This window comes from Excalfactoria chinensis, chromosome 4, assembly GCF_039878825.1.
Source record: "Excalfactoria chinensis isolate bCotChi1 chromosome 4, bCotChi1.hap2, whole genome shotgun sequence".
Lineage (NCBI taxonomy): Eukaryota > Metazoa > Chordata > Aves > Galliformes > Phasianidae > Excalfactoria > Excalfactoria chinensis.
The window spans coordinates 30,020,275-30,036,569 of NC_092828.1; the positions used below are offsets into that span (position 1 = coordinate 30,020,275).

The window sequence follows — 16,295 nt, forward strand, 5'->3', positions numbered from 1 at the left end:
CTAAATCATGAGCTCCAGAGAACTCAAAAAAGGTTTGATAAAACCTAGCTAGTGCAGAAAGGCCCGAGAGAGAAATTGTCCTCCACGTGCCAGATACATGGTGCTTCTGATGCACTTCCTATTGCATGAATTTTACAGAATATAACAGCAGTCTTCAGGGTGGAGGATCAAAAAAAAAAATAAAAAAATGAAACAAACAAACAAACAAAAAAAGAGCTAGGGAAAAAAGTACAAAAAACTTCTTCAATTCTGTCCTGTTCAAGAGCATGCAAAATCCATTTTTGCTGTCCTAAGAGCCCACAGGTTTTAGAATACCAAGTGCTCATGCTCCTGACAGCAGCATGGCAGAACTTGATCTTCACCGCACAGATGTTGGGTTCAACCAGCAGCGCTGGAGAACAGGCTGCCCAGCTGTACTTCCACAGGGCTGAAACCACAGTCACACAACAGGGCCACCGAGCCCCAGGGGACAGCTCAGCCACTTGAAAGGCACATTAGCAAGGCGTCTCTGTGCTGGGGAAGCTTGAGAGGGCTCACATGACTTGCAAGTTGGGTTTTGGGCCTCTTTGACAATAGAAAGGAGAAAGCTGACCTCACCATATCAGTTTGGACATTTTACTTTTTTTTTTTTTTTTTTTGTTTAATATTTTAAATATTAACCATTTCACAAATACTGGGGGCAAACTGCTGCCCCCAGCAGGACAAAGGTCTCTGCTTGATAACAAGTGGTGTCTAAGGAATCACGACTGGTGATACGAGTCTCCTCCCCCCAGTTCTTTCACCAGCAACTGGAAAAAAAACTCTCTCTGAGCTCTATTTCATTATCATTTGAAAGCGTATCATATTGTCAATGTTTAACCTCCTTAGAGAGGTGCTCAATCTGATAGCCACTTTTTATGACTCCAAATACTGTTATTATGTCCCTCCCCTTCTCTTCACAAAGCACTACTTCACATCCTGACAACCCTATTCCTGATTCCACAGCCATTATTGCAGTTGTGAACTGCAATAACAGTTTCAACCCCCCTGCTACAGGCAAGTACACCTTCCACTGGACCAGGATTCTCAAAGCCCCATCCAGCCTGGCTTTGAACACTTCCAGGGAGGGGGAATCCACAACCTTGCTGGGCAAACTGTTCCAATGTCTCACCACCCTCAGAATTTCTTCCTATTATCTAGTCTAAATCTACCCTTTTTGGGTTTTAAGCCATTTCCCCTCTTCCTGTCACTACATGCCCTTATGAAAATTCTCTCCCCAGCTTTCTTGTAGGTCCCCTTCAGGTACTGGAAGATCACTATAAGATCCCCATGGAACCTTCTCTTCTCCAGGTCAAATTGTTCCAGCTCTCTCAGCCTGTTTTCATACTGCAGGTCCTCCGGCCCCTCTGATCATCTTCACAGACCTCCTCTGGACCCACTTCAACAGCTTCACGTCCTTCTTGTGTTGGAGGCCCCAGAATTGAATGCAGTACTCCAGGTGAGGTCTTACAAGAGCAGAATAGAGGGGCAGAATCATCTCTCTTGACCTGCTGATCATGTTTCTATTGATGCAACCCAGGATACAGTTGGCCTTCTGGACTGCAAATACACATTGCTGGCTCATGTTGAATTTTTCATCAACTGACACTCCCAAATCCTTATCCTCAGTGCTGCTCTCAAGCCATCCTCCATCCAACCTTTGTCTTGTGCTTGGAACTGCCCCAACGCAGGTGTAGGACCTTACACGTGGCTTTGTTGAACTTCATGAGATTGGCATGGGCCCACCTCTCAAGCCTATCCAGGTCCACCTGGATAGCAGTCCTTCCTTCTAGCATGTCACCTGCACCACCCAGCTTGGTTTCATTTGCTGAGGTGTGAGGCTTGATCCCACTGTCACCTACAAAGAAGTTAAATAACACAAGTCCCAAATCCAGTCCCTGAGGAATGCCACTTGTCACTGGTTTATGATGTTGCCCTTTCCTCCACCTCCAAATAGTAGGGTGTTACTAAGTCATACTCACTTTGTCACGCACTATCTCTTGCAAGTTTTTTGGTTTTTGTGTTTTTTTTCCCTGCAGAACTCTCCGTCACCATCCTGTACTGAACATTAGACCTGCATGCCTAGAATCTTGCACTTAATGTTACTGAATTGCAACTCAGTTATTTAAAAGCATTTCTTTTTCTGTCTTCTCCTATCTGCATATTTAATAAGTGTACTCTATTATTGACTAGATTCAGACCAACAGACTCTTGAAGGACACCACTCAACATATCCTTAAATTCAGACTAGCATATACCAAATAACTAATCCCTCACTAAAGCCTACCAATAGTTTCCCAAAATGGCCAGAATCATAGCAAGGGAAGCACGTTTAGAATCTTGACATGAGAGCCCTTTACAGTATATTTTTGTATGCAAATTATAGCCCAGGGGGACACTTCAATTACCAGCATCACCTAAGGCCATCAATCATACTGATGGTAATTTCCCTTTGTAGTCTTAACACGAAGCAACCTCATGTTTGTTTTTTTATTTTATTTTTTGCCAGTGTGAAAGTTTTAGGTTTTGCTTTAAGTTATGTGCATCCCTCTATTATATCATATTGGTACCTATTTCTACCCATAGCAATTATATTTCCATACTAGTATTTATATAACTGTGCATGTGTCTGGAGAAGAAAATTCAAACACCAGAAAGATCAAAGCAGTCAAAGATGACTTTACAGACTGTTACATATTTTTAAGCAGAGGTGGCATGTTTATAGCTCAGTATCTATGCAAGCAACAAAATACTGCTCAGCTTTCTTATTCTGAAATGAATGAGGAAGACAAATATAAGATATGCAGAATCTCGCTTCCATAGCAAATAATTATTTTCTGCCTTGTGAAAGCATCCATTCCTAACACCATCAGAATCCAGATGCTTAGTGTGTATTAGAATTGTTGACTTCTTCGAGTGGAAAGAGGCCCCTAAAGGTCACCTAGTATAACACCCCTGCAACAAACATTTCTGCAGTTAGTTCAGCTAGTTCAAGTTGCTCAGAGCCCCATTCAGCCTGACCCTGAAAGTCTCCAAGGATAGGGCACTCACCACCTCAGCAGGCAGCGCGTTCCACTGCCTCACTACCCTTACAGTAAAAACAACAACAACAACCACCTTCCTTCTATCAAGTCAAATCTCTCCTCTCTTAGTTTGAAACCATTTTCCCTTGTGACACATTTAAGTACCAGTCGTGCCTTTTCTTTCACATCCTCAAATCCCAATTTAAATTTGAAAAGTCACCCATTGCTCAGAGAAATGCTCATTCAGTAAGTGTATGTTATAACTGATATAACACACAGTTTAATGCACAACCACGTCAACTTTTACTCAGGGTATGATTCTGCTGTTCAGTCAGGATTATTCTCTTACACTAGTGTAAATTTGAAACAGTACTAAAGTAAGGGAGAACATATTGTTAAATATAAGAAGTTAATCAGAGTTTCACATTCAAGTCAGTGTGCCCAGAAAGTCTACCAGGCAAAACAAAATAATTCAAAGCCAGAGGCATGTAGTAGTAACTTGTATGTAGAGGTTAATTTCCAGTTCCAGCAGTCTTTTAAATATTCAGTTTCACAAAGTCTGCCTACGCAAGAGAACGTATGCATATTTTTTGTTGTAACTAGCATGAATCTCAAATCTGTCCGATGTAGCTGATAATGGAGCAGAATATAAATGTCTTCACTGGAGGTCAGTTTTTATAACAGGCAGAGGCAGCCTCTCTTAATGACTGCTTTCACTAGTTATTCAAGCACTGAGAAACAGCTTTGTCATTTCCAGTAATCACACTAATTACAGCTACATCTCCTCTAACTTCCAATAGCCTAGAAGCTGTCCAAATACACACCACTGTATTATTTATGTTAGAGTGATTAACTATAAATACATATGTTCTTTAATTGGATAAGTTTCCTCCTGCAGTTCATGAACTGCAAAACTTTTTATATTCATCTAGCTGTTTTGTCAGCAGTATGTAGAGGGATGCAGCATAACTGGCATTTGCTTTAAACTACTTTAAAATCCTAACACAGTTCATCCCAAAACCAACTCTCCTCCAGCAATCTCAGAAACACGATTTATTGACTAAATTCAGTTTGTTCACTGTTAACGAAACTTGGATTTATGGGCTTTGTTGCAGGTTGGAAGAGTGTGGAGAGTGCACAAAACCTGGTGTCTGATTATATGGCAAACAAATTTGATCTGGTTGCCTTGTTGTCATAAACCAGTGATGCTTTTGACTTTATGATTGCAAAAGAAGGGCAAGGTACCAAGAAATTAAATCTACATTATATTGCATTATATTATATCTTAGAAGCTGGATATTTTGTTATCTAGCCTTGTGAGTGCATCAGCTTGGTTGCATTAAAAAAGCAAGCAAACAAAAACTTTTTCAAACACTCCAAGAACACCTCATTTGGTACAGTAATTCATATCTACACAGGAAAACTGACATACAATCGATGAGGCTATGCATTTCCACAGCTTCAGGTTTCAAGGAGATAGCTTAAGTGGCAGCTTCATAAATCCACACCCCAGATGGCTGCAGTACCTTTGAGCAAACTTCTACCTTGCTGGAAAAGTTTCATTGCCAGACAGTATAACCACTATAAACGGACACAATGGAGCAAGAAAACATTTGTCTTATTTCACACAAAAAACATGGGATGGGAGAAAGCACAGGAATCATGGGGTGCAGAGAATCATTTAGCAGATCACAGAGGTCTCTTCACTGGAAAATGTCTGAAAATATTAAGTCTTCGCAAACGTTTTTGTGATACTCTCTTTTAGTGTGACTTTATCTGTATCAAGAACATTTAGCAAAGAACAAGAGAGCCCATCCAAAGGAAGAGAACTTTCTCTCCAGTGCAAGGACAGTTTCAAGGGGGAACTTTTAAAGCTTATTGTGCCAGTCATTTAATTTAAAGCATGCTGTATAAGACAGTACATAAGTTTCTCATCATCACATGACAGCTATATATGCATACAGGAACATAGTTAGAAAGCAAAATCTTGCCCAAAGAACAGGGCTGCCTCCATGAGCAGGTGATTCTAGTAAATCAACACTTACTTGGAGCTGTAAGATTAATGCCTTTTGACCTCCTTTGAGAAACTCCTATCCCAGCAGGCAGTCCTTTGAACTTCTAGAAATCTCTCAGCACATTCAACAACAGCACATCATAAACACACAAATGAGTTATCAGAGGATAACGAATTCCACCTTGCTGCCAGTTCATAGTGATGACTGCAAACAGAATCCACTTCCCCTGCTTTTAAAAATACCTTTACTTCTACTAATTACTATTTAGTTACAAAACAATAAGGTAACAGGTAATGAAGGGACACCAAAAGAGCTCACTAAATGTTTTGAGTTCTAGCAGTTCTCTACACAAGAAAACCTTGCAATCTCCTTTCAATAAGCAATATGTCTGTAATACTGCTTCTTTGCACATGTAGTTTTAATCATATACCAGCAGGAAGCCTTCAAAAAGCCACCAGTTAGCCTAGTAACTCTACAGTTAACTTAAACACGTGTATAGTGACTGATAAAAAAACCCAAAAAAACAAGACACCAGACATGCTAGAAACTAAACAGTTCCTCCGCCTGTATCATCATGCATTATTCCTAGCTTTGCTAATTTGACAGAACCGTTTATTTTCCACTTACGAAAGAAAACAACAACAACACTTTGACGAGACAAAATTTGACTGCAGCAAAATCATCCTGCTTTAAGTCAGGGAGCTCCAGCGAAAAACGTGTGAAGCGCTGCCGGGTGCGCCGGGCTCTGCTACTCTCGCAGCGCCACCTGGTGGGTTCTTACCGCAGCCCTATATGCCGAATGCTAGCGAGAAGCACTTCAGCTCCATTCCTCCAGGCAGCAAACGCATCACTATTAACTTTCCAACAACCTGGAGATCCTCCTGCACCTTTGATAAGGGCTACAAGCCCTCCAGGACTTTGGATCTCAGCAGCTAATTACCGAGCTCCTCAAATCCTGCTTAATTCCTAGACCATCACCGGTTCCGCAGGTGATCAAATAATTACCTTTCAAGGACTAGCAAGACATTAGTATGTATTAGAAGGTGCTATCAAGAGCAAGCAAGGCACTGCCATCACAACCCTTCCCTCATTTTCATCTAAACACTAGAATCAACACATGGAAGATCAGTCCTTTAAAGTTTGATTCCTATTTTCCAACCATCTATAGATGTATTTTACAAAACAAACTGCTGATTTGAAGAGCAACAAGAGTTTATAATTTTCTTGAATTCTACACAAGTATCCCTCAGTGATTTATAGGGAGAATGTAGGAGAGCTTAAATCAGAAGGCCGATTTTGAGAGCTAAGTCCCACAAGAGGCCTGATGCACTAGAGCAGCCAATGTCAAAATGTATCAAGCTTCACTGTTTCACTTGCACACAGGAACTTGTGGAATAGGGGTACAAGTATTACAGGATCAATGGGATAGCTCTAACGAAGTATCTATCAAAACTAATCATATGATCTTATTTAGGAAGTGGTATTAATAGTAGAAAAAATTTCTGGCATGGTCCTTTTTTTTTTCAGGGAATGCATTTCAGTTTTATGTGTCAGTCCCCTCTGTCTACTTACACCTGGCCACTCCATTCTCCAGCGTGTGAGGTAGCAGCCAGCAATCACAGTGCCATCACCTTTCCATTCTTTTACTGGCATACGGCTAGTTTTTCCCTTTTGCAGTTAGACTGCTCAGAGATGAGCACCAAGCTGCCAAGCTTGCAAAAGACTTACTTGGATTCTCACAGAATCACAGAATGACCTGGGTTGAAAAGGACCACGATGATCACCCAGTTTCAACCCCCCTGCTATGTGCAGGGTCTCCAACCACCAGACCAGGCTGCCCAGAGCCACATCCAGCCTGGCCTTGAATGCCTCCAGGGATGGGGCATCCACAGCCTCCTTGGGCAACAGGCTCCATGCTAAAAATTACTGCCTTTGGGAGGTACAACAGAAACAACGAAGCAGTAGAAATGCAGATCTCTAACTGCTGTGGTTTTTCTCCCTGCACTTGCAACACAGAACAAAGAACATCCTCCAAGCTAAACCCCAGCTGCCAGGCCTTTGTCCAACATGCTCACAGTGTTTCCAGGCTCCTCTCTCTTCTCAGTCTAGACTGATGTTTCTGAATAGTACACACCAAAACCTACCCAGTGTAAGAAACAGTGCAGCACTGGGAATCTTCACCTACTGATCACTGCTGTATAAACCTGAAGCATAGATGATAAAGCATATACAATTTAGCCAACAGCATGGCATGGTAACTTTATATGCTTGCACAGTTTGGAGAACAGAAGTTGTAAAACCCCCTAAAATTTCCATGGGTCTCCAAGAATAGAGGCAATACTAGAGACAAGGTTACAAAACTGCAAGGGGAAGAGAAAAAAACAAATTTATCTTTGAAATTGGACAGTGAGCACAGTGACTTATAAAGTGTTCGTGATTCATGTACTTACGTTTTTGTCTATCAGAATCAGAAACTGCAGCTTCCAGAACACGGGTTATAGGGCTGCTGGCAAAAGCCAAGCACCAGTGGAGTTACCGAAACACACAGAATGCTGAGGTGTACTGGAAGCACTGACAAACCAGAGGTGACCAGCAGCAATAAGCCACAGGAGGGGCCGGCGGAGCTAAACTTAACAAGGGAAAGGGACAAACCACGCTTGGGTTTCAGCCTCAGCTACCGACACTAAACGGGCTGACTGCAGCCGGCAGTCCCTCAGGGGCCGCCCCCCAATACCCGCCCCATCCTCACAACGGCCGCCGCCCCACAGCGGCCGCGCTCACTGCGCCTGCGCTCTGCAAGCGAAGGGGGTGGAGCTGCGTTTCCTCTCCGTCTGGGAACGACGGCGGAGCGCCATGGCCAGCGGGGTGAGACGGCGGGCGGGTCTGAAGCTTTTCTGCTATCAGCGTAGCGGTCTTTCTCGCTTCTTTTCCCCCCCTTTTTTTTTCCTCTAAGAATGTTCTTCCAGGAGGCGGTGCGGGGCTGCGGGCTATGAACTTTAGAGACATTCGAACTGAGCCTTCTGGGAGTCTTTGCCTCCCCCTCCCCTACCCCCCGCCATCTGCCTGCCTGCCGGAGCTCACCGGAACGCGAGTTTCGGGCCTGCCCCCAGGAGGAGCCGCTTCCCGCGAGGAGCGGGATTTTCTCTGTGGAATGGGGCAGTGCTGTGCAGGGTATCGACGCCTTTTGCTCTTGCCTTGTCGAATTCAGACTTCCTGCCGAAATCTGGCACGCTCAGCGGTTAGGAGTCAGCAACTCGGATCTGAACACGGTGCGCTTTTGTAATGTGTACCCAGGGTGTAAAAAGCAAGGGGCAACTGCATCCAATCGCGGTGCCCTGGGCTGTGGGGATGGTGCCCGTGTGCCTTTTTGTAGGGCTGTACTTCAGCCCCTTGGGGTTGGCAGCAGTCACTTGTGCGTGCTTTGAGCCACAGTGCCTGTAGCTGTTCCTTTTACACATACCTGGCAGCGCAGGACAAAAAGTACTGCAAAAAAACCCATAAAGTGCCCATTATGTTGTTGAATATAGTTGATGAATCAAGTACAGCAAACTCAGCATGTTTTATATCAGCTGGTAGTGCACACTATGCAATACTTCATCCTTTCAGCCATCATAGCAGTGGCTGAGTCCTTCTTGCACTGGTGTTCTTTCATGTTACTCTACATTGCATTGTCAGAAAGGTGGATCTGCCAGAAGGCAAAGTATGGACTATATGATCCCCTGCCTGTTTTCTCCTTCCCTTATTATACTTCTGTTGAGTAAGAGACTAACATTCAAATTCCACATCTCGGTTCACTCATTAACTTTGTGAAATGTAGGGCATTTAAATAAGTCTTTGTGCTAAAATCGCATAGTTCAGATCTGGCATTCTTCCCCAAAGCTACTTGCCTTTCTCTCACTTCTTTGCTTGGCTGAAGAAGAATTACGCTTTAATGAAACAATCAGTGCTCTGTCCTCTTTTCATTTTGTTGTCTTTTAGGTTATTAAATGCAAGGCTGCTGTTGCCTGGGAGGCGGGTAAACCTCTCTCTATTGAGGAGGTGGAGGTTGCTCCGCCAAAAGCTCACGAAGTTCGCATCAAGGTAATTAAATTGGTAACAGTATGCGTTGTATTTTGGGACACTGAGTATTAAAGCTGTTTGTTTACCAACAGAAGAAATGTTGAATGAAAAGTGTTAGTTCATTCTCAACTCAGCTGGCTTTACAAAGGAGAAAATTATGGGGTTTAGATCTTCTGATTATGGAAGACATTTTAAATTTCTATTGATCTTAATTCAGTCTGGTCTAATAATCATAGCTAGACTTGGGCATCAGTAATTTCAAATCTGGGACCCTGGCTTGCATTAAGAAGACTTGCACGAATTCCTACCTTGAGGAAACCAGATGGACGTATTTTGCCTGTTATAACATCAGGGTGTAGTTGATGGAAATGAGAAGATGTACCATCATAAATTTCCCTTTTCCACAGTATGATATACCAGCTGCCTCACCAGCAGTGAAAGTATGCTTGTTGTGCCACAAATATTGCTTGAATCAGAAAGCTTCTATTGGCATTGTTTCTGGATTACTAACCAAAGGGAAATATTTAAACCCGCGTTACTGTTTTCCAAGATGCCTGAGCTTTATATGTTTCTTTACAGATAGTTGCCACTGCTCTCTGTCACACTGATGCCTATACTCTGAGTGGTGCAGATCCTGAGGGACGTTTCCCTGTGATTTTGGGTCATGAAGGAGCAGGAATTGTAGAAAGTGTTGGGGAAGGAGTAACAAAAGTAAAGCCCGGTAAGAAAATATCTGACATCTTCCGTGTTTTATGATTCCCTTACAAGTGATGCTTTACTACAAGATCAGCTCTCAAATCTGGCTACTCGCATGGTATATTGCAGGAATTAATGTTTTATTTTAGGGAGTACGTCTGCATGCTTTTCTTTTGTCTGTGAGGGACACTGAGGGATAATGCTAATTGTTCTATGTGCTTGTGGTTTAATGATTGGAAGACTCCATATTTCTTACTTGAAGTTGGATCAGTATAATGAGAAGAAATGACAGTTATCACCTGTTGTTTTAATTGAAGAGCTTAAAAATGTCTTATCATGTTTCTATTAGCTTGAAGTTGTTTTGCTTTACAGTCACGTTCCTGTTTGTTCTGGAATGATAAACTTCTGATTAGCTTTCTGTTCAGGTGTGAGAAAGTGTTCTAGCTAGAACTCCATAAACAGCGCTACTCCATACTCTAAGCAGTCTCTAACACAGAGAAGTTTTAAATGAGCTGTAAAAACTGAGTAACTTCACTTTTCTCCTAAAGCCTTGGTTGACTCCATAATAGCCAGATTCTTTTCTTCACTAGGGGATACCATGATCCCCCTATACATCCCCCAGTGTGGCGAGTGCAAGTTCTGCAAGAATCCTAAAACTAATCTGTGCCAAAAGATAAGGTCTGTATGCTTTTTGCCTTGACACACAGTCTGTTGAATGTATGCCTGTTCTAGTTTTCAAAAGGAATCGATGGATTCTTTGAGAAGTAAAGCTCTTAGTGAATCATTTTCCGACATGGAAAGTATGTGCTTTAGGGAGTCAGTTATAAATTACTTCACGTTCTTCCTTAATATTTCTTGAATAAATCTTTCTGTTTTCATGTTTGTGAAGGTGTGAGCTGTTAGCTTCTTTCCACAGCTCTGAAAACATAAATGCCCTGATTCCGTATTTAATCCGTACTTAAGGGAAGTACTTTAGGGAATTTAGCTCTTGGTGCAAACATTGGAGGCTTTGAGTGGTACAGAATTACAGAGAAAGTTGTTTTTCCTGAACACCTGCTTCCATGCTGAATCTCCAGCTGGGTCTGGTAAGCAGTGGAGGTAGTAAATCAAAGGGAAGGACTCTCTGTCATTGGGACAGACATACCGTTAATATTGTTTGATAGGTGGTCTAGCTTGGATTCACCAGGTGGAACCAAGTGGTACTGCAATGAGTCCTGGTGATGGGGGAGAATATCTGTCTCTGGTCACTAACTGCAGCCCATAGGAATATGGTGTTTCCTTCCATAAATTAAGAGCTGCTCTCCAAACCTTTCATGTTTTAAAGATACTCTGCTGCAGTTTCAGCTGGAATTTCTTTGGCAGCATGCTTGGGTGAAAAACTCATCTAGCAGCGGGCCGCAGGAATAATATGCCCACTGTTTGGGCACTCTATATAAATCCCTGTTTAAAAATAAGTGAGATTACAGCATAGACTCCATTCTGAAAGAAACAGTCTTGCAAAACCAAAAGGCAGAGCGACGTAACTGCAGGTGCTATTCCAGGGAAGTGGACTGAAGGAGGTGAAGAGGAGAGTATGGTACTGTGGCACAAGCAGCTTGGATTGTTAGTATGCTGATACATTCTGCAGTTCTTTCTGTGCTTCCTTGGAGGAATTAAGGGCACAAAGTGTTAGGAATCTAGTGTCTGATTTCTGTCAACTTATGGTTTATTGCAATGTTTCAAAAATCTATGGTGCAACTATGTAACTATAACTAGACTACTTGTAGGCTTTAAGTCTACTTATGGTAGACTTAAAGGATACTTTCTGGTGAGATTGATTACTGCTAAAGACTCTGACTCTACTTTCCTGTCTTTGCCTTAAGAGTTACTCAAGGGAAAGGACTCATGCCTGATGGTACCACCAGATTCACCTGCAAAGGAAAGCAGATTTACCACTTCATGGGGACTAGCACCTTCTCAGAGTACACGGTGGTGGCCGATATCTCAGTAGCTAAGATAGACCCTGCAGCACCTCTCGATAAAGTGTGCCTGCTGGGTTGTGGCATCTCTACAGGCTATGGGGCTGCTGTTAACACTGCTAAGGTAAAGGCTATGATTGCTTTTGGCCTTTCTCCGCAACTGTATTTGAGCCGAAGTACACTAACACTTTAGGGACTGTGCTGGGACTGGAACCATGATGTACAAGATTTCTGGGATTTTTGTGCTGTTCAACTGATGAAGTTTAACAGAGAATCTCTAACGTCTCCAGAAAGGCCAGATCAGGTTAGAAGAAAGTTAGAGGAAATGCACATAAAAGGTTCTGTGTCACTTTTTGATACCAACTTTTCCGGATATTACCAAGTCATCTTAATCTCGGTGCAAATCTGTCTGATAATTCTGAAGGTCAGAGTGAGAAAGGGAGCTGGTAGGTGAGTGCACATGAGGCTCGGGCAGGTTCTGGAGTGGAGTCTGGGTTAAAAGGAAAGCCTGGCACCTAAAGAGTTCTTGTGTGAACATTCGATAGTTTTCCTTATCTAAGTGATAAAGTCTTGTAGCTATTGTATTTGTCCCCACTTTTTCTTCATAATAGATCTTTAAATCAGTATTTCCCACTCATGGAAGGACGAATTTTCTCTGTTGCTCATGGCTCTCTATTTTTCCCCTAGGTGGAACATGGCTCCACATGTGCAGTCTTTGGTTTAGGAGGAGTTGGGCTGGCTGCAATTATGGGCTGTAAAGCAGCAGGAGCATCCCGGATCATTGGCATTGACATAAACAAGAATACCTATGCCAGAGCCAAGGAGTTTGGAGCTACTGAGTGCATTAGCCCTCAAGACTTCGAGAAGCCCATACAGGAGGTGCTGATTGAGATGACTGATGGTGGTGTAGACTACTCATTTGAGTGTATCGGTAACGTTGGAGTCATGGTGAGTGTTTGCATAAATGCAGCACGTGGGGATGGTTAGCTAGGTGCCACTTAGTTGTTCAGCTGAATAGGAAAATGAGCTGCTTTCTTGTTATGGAAAACATGCCATAGTAATTCGTTAGTTTATTTTTAAATAGTAATGGTAACTACTATGACTAAAAAGGACAATTTATATCCAACCTTAATAGTGAAAATGCTACTTCTTAGGTTAAAATAGTTTTCTTATACTATGCAAATGTTTTCTCCTTGAAATAGTTTTAATTAACGAAAACAATATGAAATATACTGTACTACAAATAGTAAAATCTCAAGGACTGCTAAGTATCTCCCTTCACCCCCAGGTAGTGAATTTAACCTTTAGAAACAGTGAGTGTAAGGCTTGGTTTTCAGGAATGACAACAACCTTGCTAAGCTGTCAGCTTCATGGTCTGTGTGGTCTCTGCTTAGTTTATCCCAGCTCCCTGTAGGAGTTCACAATGACATCTCTGGAAGCCAGACAGGAAATAAAAAGAGCAAAGTGAATCATTAGAAGAATGAGGAGTCTGAACAAATGGGAGACTTAATGTAACTTTCAGTGTATTTACTGTCCCTTGGATATTAACGTGGCTGAGGGAGAGGAATTGAAATCTGTGCCAGTCTAGGAGGTGTAAACATTAGCTATACACGCTGTGTTTTGTCCTGTCCATGTGTGTAGAGGGCTGCCTTGGAAGCCTGCCACAAAGGCTGGGGAGTCAGTGTGATAATCGGAGTAGCTGGTGCTGGTGAGGAGATCTCAACGCGGCCGTTCCAGCTAGTAACCGGACGGACATGGAAAGGCACTGCGTTTGGAGGTAACTCTTCTGCTTTGGGGATAAAACTAATTTACAAGATGTGAGAATACTTTATCTGATGCTCCTGCTAACAGGCTGCATACACATTGGTATGACGTATCACATATTTCAAAGGGAAAATACAGCCATACAACCGTAAAGTTCTAAGGGAATGACATATTGAGTAATTGCTTTCTTATCCGCTGGAGGTTTGGGATGTAGTAAAATGACCTTTGTGGAGATGGGAGTTCACCTAAATGTGTTTGTGTTGCTCAGTCAGTAAGTAGATTGTGGGGCTAAAGTGGGAATGCTTTTATGTTAAAGCTCTTCTATAATAAGCAGCAACTTCTTGATAGACCTTTTCTTCTGTCAAACCAGAAACCTGTTCAGAATTTTAGTTACCAGTGATCTGGGGATTCAGTAATTGCTGAAGTTAGTGAAGTACCCACACTTGGTGGATTTCTTTATGGAGCTCTTTTTCCAAGTAATACAAAACTTAGTTGGGTTATAAAGGTCTATTGATGGGCTGACAGTGGTGCCTACTACGTGATTTTTCTAGGTGAGGGTTATTGAGTTTTGAAATACTAATGAAAGGTTTGTACTCTCCTTTTGTTCTTAATTCACTGCCTGACTAAAGCAGGAGGGACAGACAGCACCAATCTCTGTTCCTTTTCAGATTCATCAGACAAACACCCACATAAAGATTGTTACGTTTTCTTTCCTCTTTGTTCAGAGGTGGGTGGAAAGGGCAAAAACAAATGTGTGCTTGCTGTCTTTCAGGCTGGAAGAGCGTAGACAGTGTACCAAAGCTGGTGACTGACTACATGTCCAAAAAGATCAAAGTAGATGAGTTTGTGACTCACACCCTGCCTTTTGATAAAATTAACGAGGCTTTTGATCTGATGCATCATGGAAAGAGGTAATGTTCCTAACACTGAAAGGTGTAGATGTTTCTTTAGGGGCTGGCATATACTGTGCACGTTCATTCTGAGACAGGTACGCTTTATCTGAGCTTCTAAACTCATGCCAAATCAGAGGCAGGGTAAAAAGCAAGCAACATATAAGGGAAATGCACAGGTAAAGGGGATGAGCTATTCTTAGCTTTGTATTTCCAAAACTACTGCTAAAACATTCCTTTGTAGAAAAACACAAAGAAATCAAAGGACAGTTTTTTCCAAATAGATTTGTACAATTCATTAAACCGTGATTCTCATTTAGCGGTTACGCTGAAATCTACTATTTACTTATTTTCAGACAATTACTTAAGATAGCTTCTTCCTTTATTAAGATAAACAGCAATCTGGACTGTTCACACGTTCTGCAGTTGATTGCAGATGGTGGGGGAAAAAATAGCAGTGTAAGTTACTTAAAATACTCCCAAGTTGCAAAAAGAGGGAATGCCTGTAAACATTAGTTTTCCTCATAGATATCTTGGCTATGAAAACTAGTTATGAAAACTGATGCACATCACTTGAAAAGCTTTCCTGCTGAATGTATCTTCTTTGGGAACACACTAAAGATGAAGGATAATGAGCGTTATCAACACCTTTTTAGGCAGTTTTTTTAATAATTGTTAGAGATATTATTTTATTCTTAGAAAAAGTAGAAGTTAAATGGGAGCATGTCTTGGCATACCTGAAAAGTGACGTATTTGTAACTCTTTAATATTTGTTCTTTTCCATTTTAAGCATTCGAACAGTTCTAAAGTTTTAGAGCCAGCCACGAAGCTTCCAGTTGGCCAGCTGTGTGGTAACCGTCCTTTTATAATGGAATTTCTGACAAGGAGTAGGACCCGACAGCTGAAAACTCACCGGGACTTTAGGAAGATTTGAGGGTGAGCATTCTACATATTAAATGAGCTGTTTGTCTGGGGAAAAAGTAAAATAACGAGTAACCACAGGGTAGTGTTACATAAAGAACGAACACTGGTTTGGGGACTTCTGTACCTGTTCCTCAAATGTAATTGTGCCTAACTTGATTTACTTAATAAAAGCATATTTCTAAACAGTGGTGTTGAACTTGTTGGTTGTTAAGACATTGATAGCTGTATCTTACTGTTTTCCTTAGGTGGTTTTACAGTATATGGATGAGCATTTTTCAAACTCATTAGCAAATGATGGGGGATTCATTCCACCAGATGGTTTGGTAAGCATAGCAGGGTTGAGAAGCAGTGTTGATGTGCTGCAACTGCACAGAGAGGAGTAAAAACTGTAGAGCTGGCAAGCTTCTGAGGCCGCTCAGGGACTACGAAGGACCTACTACCCAGCTCTACTGTGAAGCCAACTAGGAAAGAGACTGGTTGGATGAATGACCTAAAAAATGTCTGTTACTCATGTTTCCTTGGAAAGTCAAATCTATAATCTGCCTTAATTCCAGTCTGGCAAATTGCAGTGGCAGAAGGCAGAATTTTTGTAAAGGTCATTGATAGCATAAAACTACTTTGTTGACTTGCCCTAATGGGGTCACCTCCAAGACTTCAGTAGCAGAGAAAATTCTGCTGTTTCCTTAAACTTACTGGCAACTGAAGTAACATTTGTAGCCAGTACTACAAAAAAGAAACCAAAACGGAGCAGATACAGCTTGACTTAGTTTCAGAAATAGGATCATGTTATTGAAGTAGGGAGTTAGTAAAGGGCTGGGTCCAACAAAGGCAGCAGGTTTCCTTGTGTTTATTTTGTTGCTGGTGTAGTTTTAAAGTTGTAGGGTTTCGTTAACTATAGCTGATGTGTTCTGACTGGACACAACTCAACTTATTAGAATTGAAACGTGG

General features: G+C 41.9%; 1 protein-coding gene across 1 annotated transcript; it reads left to right on the forward strand.

Annotated features, from left to right (window-relative positions):
• Positions 1–7,790: 7,790 nt before the first annotated feature.
• Positions 7,791–15,528, forward strand: LOC140251872 (alcohol dehydrogenase class-3). The gene is made up of 9 exons (XM_072336029.1): positions 7,791–7,921; positions 9,035–9,136; positions 9,695–9,836; positions 10,402–10,489; positions 11,674–11,893; positions 12,457–12,717; positions 13,411–13,546; positions 14,306–14,444; positions 15,214–15,528. The coding sequence occupies exons 1-9, from the start codon at positions 7,910–7,912 to the stop codon at positions 15,236–15,238; spliced, it is 1,125 nt and encodes a 374-aa protein (XP_072192130.1). The 5' UTR covers positions 7,791–7,909; the 3' UTR covers positions 15,239–15,528.
• The last annotated feature ends 767 nt before the right edge of the window (positions 15,529–16,295 follow it).

Bases quoted from the DNA above. Each gene is read 5' to 3' on its own strand.
- LOC140251872 (XM_072336029.1), top strand. The intron at 9,837-10,401 runs GTAAGAAAATAT...TTTCTTCACTAG, and splicing joins AGTAACAAAAGTAAAGCCCG to GGGATACCATGATCCCCCTA. The intron at 11,894-12,456 runs GTAAAGGCTATG...TTTTTCCCCTAG, and splicing joins CTGCTGTTAACACTGCTAAG to GTGGAACATGGCTCCACATG.